This window comes from Nanorana parkeri, unplaced genomic scaffold (genome assembly GCF_000935625.1).
Source record: "Nanorana parkeri isolate BGI_ZX_2015 unplaced genomic scaffold, ASM93562v1 scaffold1225, whole genome shotgun sequence".
Classification (NCBI taxonomy): domain Eukaryota; kingdom Metazoa; phylum Chordata; class Amphibia; order Anura; family Dicroglossidae; genus Nanorana; species Nanorana parkeri.
The window spans coordinates 472,967-491,710 of record NW_017307493.1 but is presented as its reverse complement, the minus strand read 5'-3'; the positions used below and the strand labels follow the sequence as shown (position 1 = coordinate 491,710).

General features: G+C 40.9%; 1 protein-coding gene across 2 annotated transcripts in view; it reads left to right on the top strand.

The window, feature by feature from the left end:
• Positions 1 to 18,744, top strand: part of CLTCL1 (clathrin heavy chain like 1) — an 80,516-nt gene that overhangs the window by 14,777 nt on the left and 46,995 nt on the right. Inside the window, exons 2-3 of one of the 2 annotated variants that reach the window (XM_018568661.1) lie at positions 7,782 to 7,989; positions 16,985 to 16,987. In XM_018568661.1, the coding sequence (XP_018424163.1) occupies positions 7,782 to 7,989; positions 16,985 to 16,987 (211 nt within the window). The remainder of the gene's footprint in view (positions 1 to 7,781; positions 7,990 to 16,984; positions 16,988 to 18,744) is intronic. The other variant, XM_018568662.1, reaches the window with a different exon arrangement.

The window sequence follows — 18,744 nt, the reverse complement described above, 5'->3', positions numbered from 1 at the left end:
GGGGGGCGTGTCTGAGCGGACGTCTAGAGACGCCCGCTCAGATCGAGAGAGCTCCTGGCCGGCCGTTTTTTTACTACGGCCGGCCCGGAGGTAGTTAAAGAGTTTTTCAGGCGTGATATACAGGTGAAACTCGAATAATTAGAATATCGTGCAAAAGTAATTGCAGTAATTGCTGCAAAAGGGGCCCAAACCAAGTACTGAGTACATATGCATGCTTGTACTTTTCAGAGGTCCGATATTGTTCTATGTACAATCCTTGTTTTATTGATTGCATGTAATAATCTACTTTTTTGAGATTGTGGATTTGGGGTTCTTGGGGTTTTCATGAGCTGTAAGCCATAATCATCACAATTATGACAAATCACGGCTTGAACTATCTTGCTTTGCATGTAATGAGTCTATCTCATATATTAGTTTCACCTTTTAAGTTGCATTAGTGAAATAAATAAACTTTGCACGATAGTCTAATTATTCGAGTTTCACCTGTATGTCCTGCATAAGTAAATGGTAATCAAACAGTTGCATATGTCTCTGGGTGGGTTTAGAGAAGCAGTAGAGATTTCATCTAGAACAGAGGACCAATAATCCTCGGGCCCTAAACATCATATTACTTGTTGATCATCATAAGAGAGATGGCCTCAAAATAAATACAAGTAGGCTATAGAAATCTTTGCCTTAGTAGTTTGTTGCCATACAAAATGAATTCACTAATCTGAATAGGGTAACCTTTGCATGAGTAGCGTTTTAGTGTGTGTCTAAAGTGCAGATAGCGATAGTAAAACTTTGCAGTTATTCCAATTTTGTTTGGTGGGTTCAGAAAGTTTTCAAAAATAAAAATTTCATACAGCTTAAAAAGTTTAATTTACTCATGAGATTGCCAAATACTGTGCTCTAAATGTATTTTTGTTAACAGTGTAAGTAGCAGAATGTGAATTGGTATCAGCCGGTTGCAGTCCATGTAAAGCAGAGCTTAGACTTGGAAAGGGAGAAGTAGCACAAAGAGCCAGTCAGTTGTGCTGCAGTGCTTATGTGCTAAAAAGAGGTATGTTGATAGGAGTAGAGAACAGTGACAGAAATGAGCTTCTCAATGCACTGCTTCCCCTTCACTGCCCATTCACGAGCTTGGGGAGGGACAAGATCTGTAAGGCTGGATTCACACTGTTCCGTGTGCATGCAGTACATGTGGAAATGCACATGCATAGGTTTTAACGGGCTCATATAGTTTACCTTTCCCCTTTTTGCACTAACTGCATCGCATAAATGTGAACCAGCCAGAAAGGAAACAATAAGATGTCTACTCACAATGCATTCTCACACAGCAAAACATATGAGTTTTGCTGCAAGGAAGCGGACAAATGGAATAGGCTGTTTGTGTTACTTCTTGTCAAAATCAGGTCTCCTCCTCTACCTTCTCTCTACCCTTCTGTGTATCTAGCGGTTTGTCTGGAGTTTAGCCTTAAAAAATTATGTTCTGTTCCTTCCTCTCTCTTCTAGAAAAGTATGTTTTACTGGTTTCTGTATCCTTTGCCATTTACTCAAATAGAAAGGGAAATCTTCCCAAACAAGCTAAATAAAGGCAATGAAAATCCGACAAGGGATCTCGCTCTTCCTCTTGCTATCCAATAAAATAATAAAACCTTACAGGTTTGGAAGTTCAGGAGGCAGTAATAAAGGCTTTTCTTCAATGGAACAGAGTTTGACACACAGTCTTGTGACTACCGGTGTTGACACATACTATTGCCAAATACCTTTTTCCTATGAACACAGAGAAACTATACAGTATGTTTCTCTGTAGTATGTAAGAGTTGTTACTTTTTTCAGTTCCTGTTATTAAAAGTAGTTGCTGAGCTCCAGGCAAATGGCTGTGCCGAGACTGAGTTGGTGTTTGGGTAGAATGGAGTGTTTTTCAGGGGTGTGGACATTTTTAAAAATACTTAAGCAGAGGCCCAAGTTACCTATCCCTCATGACAATCTACTTGCCGTGATACAAAAAGATAATTTTAAGTTAGAACCATATTTAACCGTGCGAAGAAGTGCTGCTCCTCGAATGCTGCTCCTCGAATGCTGCTCCTTGAGTGCTGCTCCTCGAGTGCTGCTCCTCGAGTGCTGCTCCTCGAGTGCTCGCAATTTGCAAGTGAAATTCAAAACCCATAGCGCATGGCATGCGCTAGACGGCAGTATGAGGTTTACCAATGCTACACCTGTACCAGTGGAGTGGAAGGACCTTTCCCAAAAGTTAAGTATAGCGGGGGGGATAGCATGGGAGAGGGTCCCAGATTTGAGCGGGTAGTTCTACTTTCCCAAATTACTTGGGAAAGTCAACTTAGTGCGTGTTCGATATTGCTGCTGCCAGACTACTACAATATGGCACACAGAGGAACGGGGGCAGCACTCGTTGCGCACGCACACAAACAATGCCCTATGCATGTGTTCGCATGCAGATAGCTGGAGCGGCGGGGTTGGTACAGACAGGCTGCTACAAGTAATCTGGGCGGCTGTACAGCTGCCCATATCATTTGTACAAAATGAGCAGCGGCTCCCCTGCTCTATATTTAGCCCTGCTTGCCCACAACAGAGCTAAATGTAGAAAAGAAACACCTGCCTGGGGCCCAGAACCACATGTCCCGGGCGTCAGGCGCTGGGAATCTTATACCCCTGGTTTCCTTATTGCATTGCTGGACAAATCCCAGGAGCCAGGTCACCAGTGCTCTTTAAAAATTACAGCTGGCACCTAACTTTTTATTTTTTTTCTAGTTGTCAGTGGAGTGAGCTTTTAAAACAAATGTTTGGCTCCTGAATTCCATATTACAGAGCAACGGTGGGTATGAAAAAATTTCTACCCCCGCAAAAATGTAACCCAGTATTACCCAGCTGTAGATCCTCAAATCTCTGAATTGGGGGTATCACTAGGGCTGCAACAACTAATCAATTAAGTCAATAATGAGAATCGTGGAGAATCGCTCTGCTCCTCCGTTCTCCTCCCCGCTGGTGCTGGCTGCAGCCACCTGTGTGCCTTTCAATCCCCGCCTTCAACGGCAGAGGCAGCGGGGACACAGACCACTGCAGCCGGCACCAGCCGGGGAGAAGAGACTGCGGTGACTCTGCATTTGCCCTCCCCCTATACCTTGCTGCCCCCCCGTACCTCCGCTGCTGCTCTCCTCTTCTGCCTGCCCCGAGAACTTTCTCCTTCAGTTCCCTCCTCTGCTTATTGACAGACAGGCAGTGGGCGGGTGCTATAGCCAGCCAGCTGCCTCCACACCGCCAGCCCGGCTTCCTGTGACAGCTGACTCCTCCCGCACACCACCGCCGCTGCTTCCTGTGACGGCTGTCTCCTCCCCCACACCACTCTCCATCCTGATCTGTCACAGGAGACCAAACAGGGCGGTGCGGGAGAAGAGCTCAGCTTACGGTGACACGCTCACAGCGCTCTCCTCCACACCCTGCTCAGCCTCCTGACAGTTTCTCTGCTCCCCGCTGGGCGCTGCTCTGTGTTAGAGCGGACTCGGAGCAGCGCACAGCGAGAAAGAGAGATTAGAGAACTAGAGATTCACCGCAATTTTGGCCAAAAGATGTTACTTTCGTCATTTTGCCCAGAGTACCATTTTTGGTCACCGTAAATATATGTCCTCGTCGAAAGTTCAGTGCATCTCCAATAAAAATACATATTTCTTTTTAGTTTATACTCGTAGATACCATTCAACTGTGTCTGACTTTACTCCTGCTGATGCACAAACCTGGAAAAAGCATATAGCACATGTCGCAGCGTCAGAAATATGTCAGAATTCTCTTATCTTTGTACTAGTTCTATCCTCTCCATTTAGAACATATTGAAGCCAAGGCATGAGCATGATAACCAGGCAAATATACATGATGGTTTGTTTTGGCATACCTGACTTGGTGGTGTCATGTGATAGTCACACCAGTGTATCAGATGACTCTAAGCTAAACCTCTTATTGGGGGCTGCAGTGGCAGATGCTTAATGCAATGATTTGTATCTAAACATTTTTACTTTGTTCACCTAAAGCTGATCGAGTTGCTTTAGTTAAATACATGAATAATTCTCAAGTAACAATGCCGAGGAAAAAGAGGGGTCATCTGGGTTGTAAGACGTAAGAAATTGTGTTCTGTCTGTGATTTTTTGCAGAAGTTTCCTTGCTTTGGCATGCTGTGCATTCTTAATGTATCGCATTTTTTCCTGGTGTTTTAGGAAGCAGATGTTTGCTCTGCAAAACTCTTCAGAGTAATCCCAGCTGTGACTAAATGTCCCTGATGCAGCAGATTGCCATGTACTGCTTCAATAAGAAAATTTTGCAGATTCCGAACTGGCCTCCTTGAGCTATAGGTACTTTGTAAATCATTGGCAATATGTGCTGCTGGTCATGAGGATTGACATTAGAAAACAGCTTACTATATGAAAATGCTAAGTGGATTATTTCACCATCGTTATCCTTAGGCCCCGTTCACACAAGTGCAATTTGTCCTGGGTCTACTGGTCTACTGTCGTGGTACACTGCAATGGAAATCGCATTATTCTCAATGGTACCTGTAGACGTCAATGCAGTATGGTGCAGTGCGACTTTTGGAAAGGTGCTGGTGCTTCTTTTTGTTTTTCTACACAGTGGGGGGAATTTATCAAAGCAATTGCGACAGTTTTAGCCTCTTTGATCCATTTTTTTGATGTGCAAATCTGTCTTTTAACATGTGCCACTGTTTTGACCAGGGCTTACACTACTTTTTCAATTGCATATTTTTTGCGCCTGTTTTGCACCTCTTTTGACCTGAGCTTGCGCTACGTTTTCCAGTTGCATGTTTTTTGCACCGGTTTTCATCTGCACTTGTTCTGCGGCTCTCTGAAACTGGAGCATCACCTAACAAAACAATCACAACTTAAGAGGTCCCCATGACCACTTCTTCTAGAAGCGACAGTTTAGCCCTTTGGCTGAAGTTACGAATCTTCTTTCCTGGAGTCTATTAAACCTCATTTATCAACAACATTACACCAGCATCATAAATCTGGCGCAAAGGGCATCAAATATATTCCGTGCAAGTTCAAACACTCGCAATTGCTATGATAAATGCCTCCCAGTGTGTTTTTGGCTCATTGGACTTCAATGGGATTACACATTTTTGGTGCGCTTTTATGCTTAAAGTCTCCTCAGAGGAGACTTTCCTAATGATGTCACAGCAAATATTGTCATTGGGCAAACGCAAAGCATGAAACACGACTAAAATGTGCAATAACACGCTACATAAATGCACTTTTTTCAGCAAAGAATTTGGAATTGTTCAATAAACTTTTGGACGATTTCTTAAGGGACCGTAATAAACAGGGGTACAGGTACTGCTAGACTGAGATCCTAATAGGTTGGACTTGATGGACTAATGTCTTTATTCAACCTCAAATACTATGTAACTATGTAACTTTTGCATTATGCAAAAAATGCACAATCATGCCACATCACTAGCGTAAACCTAGGCTTGCAGTTCAGAGTCAAGTTAAATCGTTTAGAGGTGGCTTAAATCCCAACTAAAGGCTTCTGTATCACAGTCTAAGTACCAAATCCAGTTACTACATAATGCACAAACTTCATCATATAAACAAAAACCTTCTCTGAGTGAGTCAAATCCTTTTTCATTTGTGTCTCCAATGAGTGCTGGAGGATTGTGGAGGGGGGAATTCCTTGGGTCTGCCACCACTCTCTGCACAGAGAAGATCCTGAGCTGAGCAATCAGCGGTATGTAATTGTTCAGTGTGACAACTTCAGTGTATATCACTCATCCCCAATTTCCATATTTCTCCGCAGTTTCAAGAAGACCTTTGTTATATATAGGAGACGGCATGCTGCAAGGTCAGATTTTTCTACTTTGCAGTGGCCCGCCACACATAACACCCAGCTTTTCAATGATAATTTACATGTCTATTGCGGTGTGTAAATTTATATTTTTTCCAAGAGTTTGCCTTTAGGTCTTTCCATGGTTGTGTTCAAAAGTAGTTTTAGAATATAAATGGATTAAATATACTTTTTTTTTATTGTCTATTAAGATCCATCCATTTGTTTTACGCAGCCTAAAGCTGTCATTCAGTTTTCGGATTGCACCAAGTATATCCTGCTTTTTTCTAGGGTGATCCACAGCAATGAGCTAAGATTTTACTTCAGTGCCAGCCTCCTGGAAACCTCCAGAGTGGTTGGAAATCAATGCTGCTGCGTAGGAGTGATTTGGGTGGAAGGAGTTCACCTTTACATGAAGAGGCTGAAGACTGTGAAATAATGTGATAGAAATTCATAAGCAGGACTCTGTTGAATTAGCATGCGCTGCAACGCTATCTCTGACTCGGAATGTGGCCAATACAAGGAACTGCCCCTTGGGGTTTTAGTTGCAGGATTCTGTCTAGGGAAACAACCTCTCTTTCGCTTCACTTGCCTGTTCTAGCGATTCGTCCTGGTAAAAGTAGCCTCAGGTTAGTAGTTTATGCATAGCGTGATTCATGTTGGAAACTGTCCCAGTGCTCACTTTGTGCGCCGCATTCCCTGTGCATACAAAGCTGTTTTGTGCTGAGATTTGGGCCAAATGTTAAGATGCTTTTATAGTAAAACACTGTGCAAAATTGAATATAGTCATCTGTGTTAATGGCTGTGGTAAGATAGTAAGCCACAGACAAGCATTGGCTTTCACATTAAAGGAGATCTAAAGTCACAGCGTACACTTTCATTTCTTAACATCAGCATTGTAATAGCCATACAAAAGATGCTTATTTTTGACAGCCCAATATAAGCTTACTTGAAAAATATCTGTTCTTGTTGCAAGTGCGGACTATCTGCTGGCCATCTTTTTCAACAGCGTCCTGTATTCCCTGCATGCTTTGCAGCTTCTGCACTGCTCATTCCTTTACTATTTTTAAGGACCATAATATCCCATGGTACCTTGCTGTCTGCAGGCAGTGATGTCACGTGTTGTTTCCTGTACGGACTGGGCCGCCTGATTCTCCTCCTCTTCAGAACACCAAGAGGTATAGTTGTGTTTTAGACCACAGGCTCTGTGAAATGGGTGACCCAACAGTACATATTCGCAAGGCGTAGTACATGACACTCATTCAAGGAATTCATTTGTGGGATTCTTTAGAAAGTACATTTTCAAACTCCAAGATGATTCAGATCAATTGGCATAGGCTAGAAATAATAAAAATGCAGTGTGAAAATTAATATGTAAAAGGAAGTAAGAACTAATTCCCCATTAAGGACACATTCAGCGATAAAACCTCACAGATGCTTTCCCTATCCCATTCTGAAACATTTTTTTTGCAGTGGCGTAGTGGTTAGCGCTTCTGCCTTGCAGCACTGGGGTCCCTGGTTTGAATCCCGGCCCGGGTCACTATCTGCAAGGAGTTTGCAGGTTCTCCATGTGCTTGCGTGGGTTTCCTCCGGGTACTCTGGTTTCCTCCCACACTCCAAAGACATGCTGGTAGGTTAATTGTCTCCTCTCTAAATTGGCCCTCTTTGTATGCATGTGACATAGGGACCTTAGATTATAAGCTCCTTGGGGGCAGGGACTGATGTGAATGTGCTCTATGTAAAGTGCTGTGTAAATTGTCGGCGCTATATAAATACCTGTAATAAATGAATAAAAAAATAAATATAAGGTGCCAAAACTGTAACAGTGCAAACGTGTGTAACCTGTGTATCAGATCGTCATCAAATTATGTTTCTGTGGTTGTCTTCAGTGTGCTTCTGTTTTCAAGCCAACATGTAAAGCTGAGTGATATTTTCTGTTAATTTTACAGCTCCAGAATCTGGGAATCAATCCTGCCAATATTGGCTTCAGCACTCTAACTATGGAGTCTGATAAGTTTATCTGTATTCGAGAGAAGGTCGGGGAGCAGGCCCAGGTGGTTATCATTGATCTGGCTGACCCCAACACACCACTAAGACGTCCAATCTCTGCTGAAAGCGCCATCATGAATCCCGCCTCTAAAGTCATTGCTCTAAAAGGTGAGCTTCCAATCTGTTATCGTGTAAGATAAGAGGGCTACATGGATATGAGGTGCATTATGTGTTTTCTATAAACATGTCCTGTTTCTGCCAACTGAAAGCCACAGGCTTCAAATATTTCTGAATATCAAATTATTTGTCCCAGTGCTGTTTTATTAGCAGAGTCTGCTCTCAATGACCTGAAGCAGATCCCTGCAGGGTTTTAAACTGCAGCCACTGGCTGTTGTATTATAACTACTAGTTTATGATCCTACTACCGAGTCCTTGGTAAAAGTGATCCATAGCAGTTGAGTGCAACACAATGATTTTACCATTTGTTTAAAGGGCAAGTGCCACAAAGTCATTTCTGTGTGTGCTCCCATCTGTCAAATGGGGAATGTAGATTAACATTCCCTCAGCAAGAAGTACAATGCCTGGGAATGTTAATCTATAGATTGCGGATAAACTGAGGCCTTTTTGTCCTTATAGCTTACCATAAAGATGATAAAAATTGTGTTATTTTAGAATAACTACCACCATGTATAACATACTAACACAACAGTTGATGGGTCCTGTGTCCTGGTTGGTATAGTGCAAATACCAATTTTGTTTATTAAATGGGACAATCCTTTGTGATTCCACCCATTATAAGGTAGCGTTAAAGTCAGCTGGCAGGAAGAATAAATATAATCATCATTCAAATAGGGAATATGCATGAATTCTAAAGTCTTGCGTTCTTGCTCCTTAAAATCTGAACTCTTAAGTACCATGCTGAAACCCTAATCATCTTTAAAAAAAGGAAGCGGTCATTTACATACTGTAAATGTACATATTTATTTAAAACTGGTCTCCAAGCAAACATTTAAATTGGAATAGCTGAAATACATTCATGGGGCAAATGTTTTATACCCAAAAAATTGTAATGCACCTCGGCCAGTTTTCTGATTCAGGCTTTCAAGCCAGACAACAAGGCCAAAACCAGGTCAGGGACCTGATCAATTTTTTTTTTTTTTTAAGCTGCCTTTATAGTAGAAGTCCAAGGAGAAAAGAACATACTGCAGTTGTCACACATCAGCTTTATACCGAGAGCTGAGCAATCGTGTAACTACTGATCGCACAGCTCATGGTCTCCTCTCTGCAGAGAGCAGGGACTGTCAATCGGGGACTTTCCCCCTCCCCTCTCTGTTCCTACAGCGCTCATCGGAAGAACAGACAGGGGAGTGAGGCAGAGCCAGCTGCCAAACAGGCAGCCAGCTGGATCCTGACAATATTGGCCTACTATCTGCTGACTTTGGGCCACAGGAGTACATTGGTAAATATATTCCTGTGAAGCAAAGTCAAAAGAATGGTTTGGCTTTACTACTGTTTTAGGCCCTGTTCACACTTCGCGTACACCCGCAGCACGTGTGACTACGCGGTTGCCATGCATCGGCACATTCATTTAGGTGGGCTGCTGCATGTACGACAAATGCGGCAAATAAACTCATGCTGCATGTTCAGCTGAGAGCTTCACGTGTTTTTTGACCACTCATTTGTGCCCATTTGACACGCAGGCAAAAACGTGAATTTTTTTTGGCTGCGTGTGGGGTAAACAAGTAATGGCACCGCATGCGTGCATTAAACTTTATTGTCCAATTAGTAGGCTGGGATAATGTTGACAAAGCTACACTGCTTAAAAGCAGCCAAAAAATATCCTGATGTTTAAAGTAAAACCATGACACTCCTTATGCTATCCAACAGTTCCTAGGATAATCCTAAATTGCTTATTATTCATCAAGCTATGGCTCTCATTAGACTCTGAGAAAAGGATTTTACGGAGACTAAAAAAAATCTTATTATTGCTCCGCCTCTCATGTCACAGATCCATAGCAATATCTACATAGAAGCTGTGAAACTCATACTTTCAAAACTAATGTTGAATTATCCACTGTCCTTCTGGATACAATGACATTATTCCTCCTTCCCTGACTGGTTGGCATACCAGTCTATGGGAATAGAAGGGATGAAGCATGATAAAGTGAAAGTTAAGTATATTTTTACACTGGACTTTCACAGCTGCTATATAGGGATTGTACGAGAGCTGTGGCATGAGGAAAAAAGGATTAGAGAGCTTACAACAGCTTCTTTGCCCTAGGTACTATTAGATGGGATGGCTAAAGGAATGGCACACTTTCCTTAAACATTGCTTCTTCATTGTCCAATTAGTAGGCCAGGGAATGGAACAGCTTTAGCTTTGTGCCCCTTACATGTAAGCGCTGCAGGTCTTAATAGATCTCAGCCCTAAGGTCGCATCTCCACCACCCCCTCCCCCCCACCCTTGGGGCCATTTAATAAACTCAATATATGCCAGGAGGAGGGGGTTGGGTGGGGGTGTGTTGAACAATGATGCCATCATAGTGCTAAGGTGTATTGAGACCTGCAGTGCTTGCATCCAAGTGGGCACAGAAGTATATTGGGAGTTGTATTTCCACCTGCATGTAAAAGATGGTCACCAAGGAAGGTGGCTTTTGAGTAATAAGGCGTCAACTGCTAAGTAAGTTCGTCGTGCCCAGAGTTCAGCTTTAATGTACCTCAATAATATGCACTGAATGCTCAGAACTAACGCATTGCAGTAGGGTTACCTTTTTAAATTGATGGGCTCTAAATGTTTTTAAAGGATTGACATATTTGATATCTATTAACTTTTTTTTTTTCCAATAAAGTTTTATTCAAAATTTTTTTCACAATAGGCATTCAAAGTTCTGATCAACAGGGTTACAAAAGTTGATCAAGAGCATGGGTAAAAGACAAACAGACAAAACAGATCATCGACATTTGTAGGATAAGTTTCAAAAGATCGTCTCATAGTGCCGATATGACAGAACATTACAGGCATCAAACATATACTCAGGACAAAAAAGAAAACAATCTTACCTCGTAGCCATACTCTTCAGATAACACTATGAACATCACATTGACAAAAAGATATCAGCCCAAGTACGCTGGACAGGGGGTATGTTCAATCTGATGTCACTAATAACAACCTATGCTATTCGGGCAGAAACATGTGTAACTACTTCATTTATAGATAGAATATGGGACATTGTCACATTCTGCACATTTCCCTGAGCCCAGGGAGGGTACTTTCATCCCAACATGCGTCAATGTTACAGCCTCTAAGAAAGGTGATAGAACGATTGGGGGGTCAAAACTCTCCCACCTTGATCATTAAAGAGATAAATGAAGTATGTATAAGAGCAGCCCCCTAAGGGGGGAAAGAGAAGCGAAGATATCTATTAACTTGACACAGACTCATCTATTTTTTTTCTATTTTTAAATTAAAAGAGAACTAAAGCTAAACCTTTTTTGGCTTTAGTTCTCTTTTGGGTCACAGGAGTATATCTACTAATGCCCTCCTGTGACCCAGAGTCGGCATATAGCAGGCTACTGCCACTATATGCTGACAGCACAGAGCCGCGCTGTACCCAGGAAGATCCTGACGATTTTTGTTGGGAATCCGACCTGCTGCCTGATTGACAGCTGGCTCTGCCTCTCTAGAGCCAGCTGTGCCCGCCCCCTCTCTGTTTCTCCAATGAGCGCTGGAGCAACAGAGAGGGAAGGGGGAAATCCCCGACTGACAGTCACCGCTATCTGAAAGGAGAAGCTGTGAGCGGAGCAATCAGCAGTTTGGGATCGCTCAGTTCTCAATCTACAGAACCAGCGTGAGACAGCTGCCGTGTCACACACCGGCTCTGAATACTGGGAAGAGTACATTTTACTCTCCCAATAGTTCTTTAAAATGTGAAGATTATATTGGGTTTGTGTACACTAAATTTTACTGAAGTAAAGATTTCATAAACATTTGCACAAGGTAAAAGATTTCAACTAGAGCCAATTTACTCTACAGGTTCCCTGGGTGGGGTGGGGGTCTTAAGTCAATAATGTAAATCATTTTAGCATATGTGTCAAAAACATAAAGTTGTGTGGACTGACACTTGGGGGCCTGTTTATAAATGTTTTTACACAAGTCTTCCCCTAGCTCTAAAGTAAACCTTTCATCATTGCTCTGCATATGCAAAGCTTATGTTCCCTTTAAAGAAAAATGCTCTCTGCAAAAAGTTGTTTTGTTTTTATGTTAATTGGCCAAAATGTACCGAGCTTTATGACACAACTCTAGTTTTATAGTGCAGTTTACAATTTAAATTAAAACATTAAGATGTTCTAAATACAGCCATTGCCTGTAACAGGATAAACGATACATTTTTGCTCTATTGCTGGAATCTACCACTTAGAAATTCCATGACAACCTTTTCTGTTACCTGCTGGCTTCGCCTGTGGTGTGGAGGCTTCATAAGGAATCTCTTATTGCTTGAAGTGCAAAAACAATATTGGTATTATTGTAATTGATGTTCCCTGTTGTGTTCAGATCACAGCAATCAGCACTTTATTAAAGAGGACCTTTGTGCTGGTAAATGTTATTCAGCAATTGGTTTGATGCAGCTAAAATAATTTTTCCAAAAATGCTTATTTATGCACATCTTTCCAGGGCTAGGCTAGACACTGGGCTTTAAATCTGACCTGTGCTGTCCATTTTTGGAAATCTTTCCCTCCGTAACATTTTCTTCTTTTCCAGGTCATGCTGTGCATAAATGAAGTTGTGTTAGTCAGCAGAGTAGTGGAATCTTGAGTTTAAGCAGTAGCATATTTTGCAGCTGGGAAGTGCCTTTTCTCTGAGAGAAAACTGACGTGGAACATATTTCTTTAGGTGGGAGCCTAGCTCAGCTAGGACCTGAGCCAACTGTTCTGTAGAAAACCCTGAACATATTTGCCATTACAGCAAGTACGGCAGAAAATCTGTTCTATTATGATGCATAACATTTCAAAAGGATTAGGTTCTTTTTATAGATAAGGCAGTGCAAAGAGCAATGATGTTATGCACAGTAGTGTAAGGGTCACCGTATACATTACAGTCTTACCATACAATCTTTGTATGGTCAACTATGTAGTATGAGGGACTAACTTAACTCATCCTATCAATTTCTATCCAATCAGAAAGGCCCTTCTATTACATACTTGGTTGGTCTAAAGGAGATTGTATAATAAGACTGTACCTTGTGTTGTGCTTTTAACCAAAAACATACAATAACATTTTTAGTGAGCTAAAGTCTTGAAAAATAGACAGTAAGTGCCACCTAAAGAACAAACTGTGGTTAAAGTGGAGATAGTAACTGGTAAGTATACATTTGAGAATGTGTGTGTGTGTATGTATGTATGTATGTATATCTATTCTCTATATCTATTCTCCATCTCTATCTATATTCATACATGCACACATACTGTTTACCTGCCAAAGCAATTGTACATTTTGCTTAAATTGTCTTGGGATTTACAAACTGAAAGATGACTCTGCTAATTCCTGATTCACTTTTACTGCATCCTACATCATTGGACAAAGCAGAAGACTAGTGATGCGAGGGAGCTTGGTGTGAACCCAGTTTGCCTGAGTTCACCCAAGCCTGCTGAGAACCATGACGGAACTCTCCCCCGCCCGCCCTGATGTAACTGCCTTCTTGATGTGTTGTTGCGGTGTGGGGAAATGCCCCTGAAGCAACTGATTGGGCCAGGAGGGGGGTGCATCAGTCACAATTTTGCGTGGTCTTGGGTGATCTCTGACTAACTGGTTTTGCGCTAAGCTCCTGCACGTCACATGGTGATTACGCTCATGCTTTGTCATCATCAAGGTGTATTGCTGAACCAAGACATGAGTTTATCACCATCCTGCCTGTGCAATTTAGCAGTGGTATATAAATAAGACTGCCCGTACAGCATTACAAATATTTAGTAGGTAAAAACAGTAAACACAAATGTAGGGCTGCAACTAACGATTTTAATTGGCCAATCATTTTTTCGATTTGGATACGAAAAATAAATCCCATCTTTTATTTAAAATAAAATACACAAATGAAGTGTTACAAATATAAAGTTTACTTTAGAATAAAACTGCATGCACAAATTTTTGCTATCGCACTGGAATGCAGCATTTTGGTACCGCACGTTCCAGTGCAGGCAATCGCACTACGGGTGGGAGGCGTGTTTGGGGCTGTCATTGAAATAAATTGGAACTGCAACACACCTCCCAGACAGTTTGTCAGGCTGAAACTAAAAAAAAATTACTTCCCCCACCCCCACCTTTTTGTTATAATTTTTTTAATGTATGTATTATAGTAGACATTTTAATTCATTTTAATGGATTTAAAATGTCTAAATTGAAAAAAACTCCAAGCCAATATAATAAAATAACCAACCTTTTATTTAAAATAACACACCAAAATTGAACCGAAAATACAATTTGTATCTATATCTATCTGCAGCCTTAAACAATTAAATGCAGGTCTCGCTCTTCACTACGACCTGCATTTATGAATTACTCGTAAAAATACAGGTTGCAGGATGCAAATACTGAGTTGTCTGACAAATGGCAATCTCTGCTCTAAGGCCTTGTTCACATCAAGCGCGTTCCAAGAGCAGAGCAGTTACAGACCGGATCAAAACTGCATCCAATGTATTCCAATGGTATTTTGGGCTCTAGTTCACACCGCAACTTTCAGTTCCAGAGCATGTAAAAAAAACCGCAGCAAGCCCTATTTTACCTGCTCTGGAACACACTGAAAGCCCATTTTAAACTAAAAACATATATATTTTTAAAATTTTATTTTTTACCAAAAACGGCCCGGAACGCATCAAAAACGCGGCACCACCCACTGCACTGCGTGTGCAGAAACTCATGTAGATCTGGTCTGCATGTGATAGGATCAAGCCCTAAATAAGCCTCTTTGGGTGCGCTATGGGTGAAATGTATCAAAACTGGAGCAGTCAGAAGCTGATTGGTTACTATGGACAGCTGCTGCAGATTCTATCGTCCATTTGCTCAGTTAAACTTTGAAAATGAAAGAGAAGTTTTCATAAATTTCATGTCATAAAAAGCTGTCATGTTGTTTTTCTTTTTGGAAATTCCTTATTTTTTTATTTTTTTTATGGAGCAGGTTTAGAATCTGTCTTTTCTTGTATTCTATGTCCCTAATGGTGAGAAATCTATATTCCTGTTTTGTCACAAGGGATTGGAAATCACCCCAGTAGCAATAAAAGCCTGACAGATGTTCGAACACTACTGCATTATATGTAAGGCGTAAAATAATTTCTGGAACGCTATTTCACATTACTGAGTTACTGAATGTTAGCCCCCTGCAAAATATTCTAGCAGAGTTAATAAATAGGGCTAAACAAAATGATGTAAGATCGTCAAATGTCAACTCCAAGACAGCTGGACCATTGGAGTCTGAAGTCCTGAAATGTTCCATTCATGAAGCTGAGGAAGAGGCTGTCTTGTGTCTTTTCAGTGGAGTTTATAGAAAGCTAAACTGTTGATGTTTTCTCAGCAATTCTGAAAAGGCTTCTTTTTTTTTTTTTTTTGCAGTAGTTCTTGTTTCTGGTAGGGTTAATAATCCTGAGGGGTGGTGGAGATTTTGCAATGAACTGAAAAGAGCATTATTTCATCAGGGTCACCAGGTCAGATGTTTTTCTCAATTCCATTCATGTGGAATGTTGAAGTCCCAGACTTTTCAGTACATTACCCTGAGAAGAGATGGCAGCCATTTGCAAGTGTACTGTGTGTCTTCTCTGCATAAATACTTGCATTTTGTCGCTGTGCAACAGTCATTGTGAAAGTTTGAGCAACATTTTTCGTGAGAAATATACAGGTGAAACTCGAATGATTAGAATATCGTGCAAAGTTCATTTATTTTACTAATGCAACTTAAAAGGTGAAACTAATATATGAGATATACTCATTACATGCAAAGCAAGATAATTCAAGCCGTGATTTGTCATAATTGTGATAATTATGGGTTACAGCTCATGAAAACCCCAAGAACCCCAAATCCACAATCTCAGAAAATTAGAATATTACATGCAATCAATAAAACAAGGATTGTACAACAGGATTGTACAGAACAATATCGGACCTCTGAAAAGTAGAAGCATGCATATGTACTCAGTACTTGGTTTGGACCCCTTTTGCAGCACTTACTGCAATTACTTTTGCACGATATTCTAATTATTTGAGTTTCACCTGTATGTAGTAAATATTTCTAATTTTAATTTACTGCCACTATTATGGCTTCCAGTTTCCGTTTTCTTGTGGGCTTTGGGGCAAATTTTCTAGAAAAGTATTGCAAGAACCTATCATTAACATCAAAGTGGGTGCCGGCTGTCAGAATACCGGCAGCTGAAGATTCCTTCATCCGCACTGTTTAGCATGGATGGAGAAATCTATGTGTGTATCGCTAGCTTTTAGCTTATGATCCTTTACACAGCTGGCTTGTGAACAGCAGTGGGACATTGCTTGGAGGACTAAAGCCTGTGCTGGTTTAGAGCAAAAGTCATATAGAGTGTGTGTGTTTATTTTAAAATAAATGATAGTGATTGAGTTACTGGCAGTGAATGTTTGGTCAGTGTCGCATTCGCTGCTTTATAAATATGCCCCATTGATTAGGCGCTCTTTTGCTTACAAAATGTCTATAGCATTTTCTTGCCATTTGGTAAGTGATTAAAGGAGAACTATGGGGATAATAAAATGCATTCCACTCCATAGTTAGATAGATCGATCATAAAATATATTTTCCAGAGTTCCACTGCCATGTTTATCCAACAAGAGTTGCTGGCAGTTAACTACAGCTTAAGGTATTTGTAGAGTTAGCGACGTTTTTAAAAATGTTTGAAAATCAAAGTAGTTTTGGTAGCTTTTCTGTAATAGTTTGCTTATTGAATTTGCATGATTTTTTCCCCCCTACTGTATGTTGAAAGGTTTATTTCAACATACAGTAGGGGGGGAAAACATGCATACAGTAGTTTTGCTTCAGTTATTTGCTAATCTGTTGCTTTATATTTTTCTGATTATACAGTTGTTCTCTTTTTTGTCTTTCTGGTTTTTTTACATATACTTTCTGTTCTTTCTTCCTGCTTACTCCTCTCAAAACAGACGGTGAGTTTTTACCTTGTCCTGTCTTGATTTGTCCCTGTCTAAATTATTTTGTTAATAGGTATTCTATAAAAGTGGAGGTAAGCATTGGTGTTGGCAACTAGCTTATATTTGTTTTATTATATCTAAATTAAAATTTTCTATTTATTTACACTTTTACCCTTTTCTCCTTCTACGTTATTGCATTATAAAAGCAGTGCAATTTCTGTTAAATTCTTAATCCATTAATATGTTACTTTACTCACCACTTGTGTCCCCACAAAATAAAATAAGCCACTGAGTCATTCTGCTCATCAACATCTACTAAAAAATATTGAGTGTGTCTTTACATTACATGTACTATCCTTAACATTATGGCCTCCATTTAATGGAATCTTCACCTTCTTGCAGTGCTAAATAATAAAGTAAGACTTTTGGCATATTTCTGTTGTGTGCTGTGGTTCCATCTGCCAGCCATTAAAGTGGACCTTCACCCCTTTCACTAATCAAATCAGCATGCAGATATAAAAAAAAAAAAGCATTGTACATTCATTAGTTAAAAGAGAGTTATGGCCCAACATTTTTTTTGTGTGTGTGTAGTTCTCTTTAGGGTCACAGGAGGACATTTACTAATGTCCTGCTGTGAGCCAAAACTCAGCATATAGCAGGCTATTGCCCACTGTATGCTGACAGAGTTCCAGGAAGTGATGTAGACCACTTCCCATTCATTCATAATTGAGGATATAGTAACCATACTATGCCCTCAATTACTTACAAACAACAATCGCTGAGTGCTTGTACCCGCTCTCCATCCTGACTCGCTGTTACAGGAGGCCGAATGAGCGGTGTAGGGAGGAGAGCTCAATCTCCTCTGACAGCCAAGTCCTCCCCCACATCGCAGCTGCCGGCCCGGCCTCCTGTGACAGCTGTCTCTGCCCCCACATCACAGCTCTCCGGATCTGTCACAGGAGGCTGAGCGGTGCGGGAGGAGAGACGCCGGCTGCTCACATCGATCTCCTCTCCCACACCGCTCTGCCTCCTGTGACAGTTTCTTTCCTCCACCCTGGACGCTTCACTGTGTCAGAGGGGACACCACTATTTCGGCCGAAAGATGTCACTTTTGGCAATTTGAAACATATCGGCTGAAATTTCGATGCATCCCTAGAAATTACCTACAGGAAGAGGAGCATTGTTAAGACAACCCTACCATGGGCTTAACTCTTGGGAAAACAATAGCGATAGTCTGGTAAAATCCAACCAATTCTTGGCAAAGTCGGGAATAATTATTGACATACAATTCTTTCCCAATCTTAACTGTCTGGATTGGAGTAAAGTTGTTTTTATATCTGTAGGAACATTTAGTCATTGTATATTGATAAAGTGTTTACCTGGCAAAATACAGTATGGTATGCCTACTCAAGATGATCTTCATCAGGTAACTTCTGGCAAAAGATCTGCTTGTGTTTGTCTAATATCTTCACGGGCTGGAAATATCATTCTCTTAGTCATTAGTCCCATTATTTAGTCACAGCCATATGTACTACATTTGGTGCTATATTAAGCTGCCTCTTTGCAAACATCTGTGCGGGTCACACAAATTTTCTGAAATTCAAGGCTCAAACCAATCTTGCATTTTAGTCATCCTGCAGTGATGGGTTCCCACCAAGTTATTGCAGGCCTTTTTTTCCTTATAACGAAGGTTACTAGGAGCTGAAGTTTCTCTAGTTTCACACCCTTGTAGCTCTTAGTCTCATATACTTTTTTTTTTTTTTTGAACACTG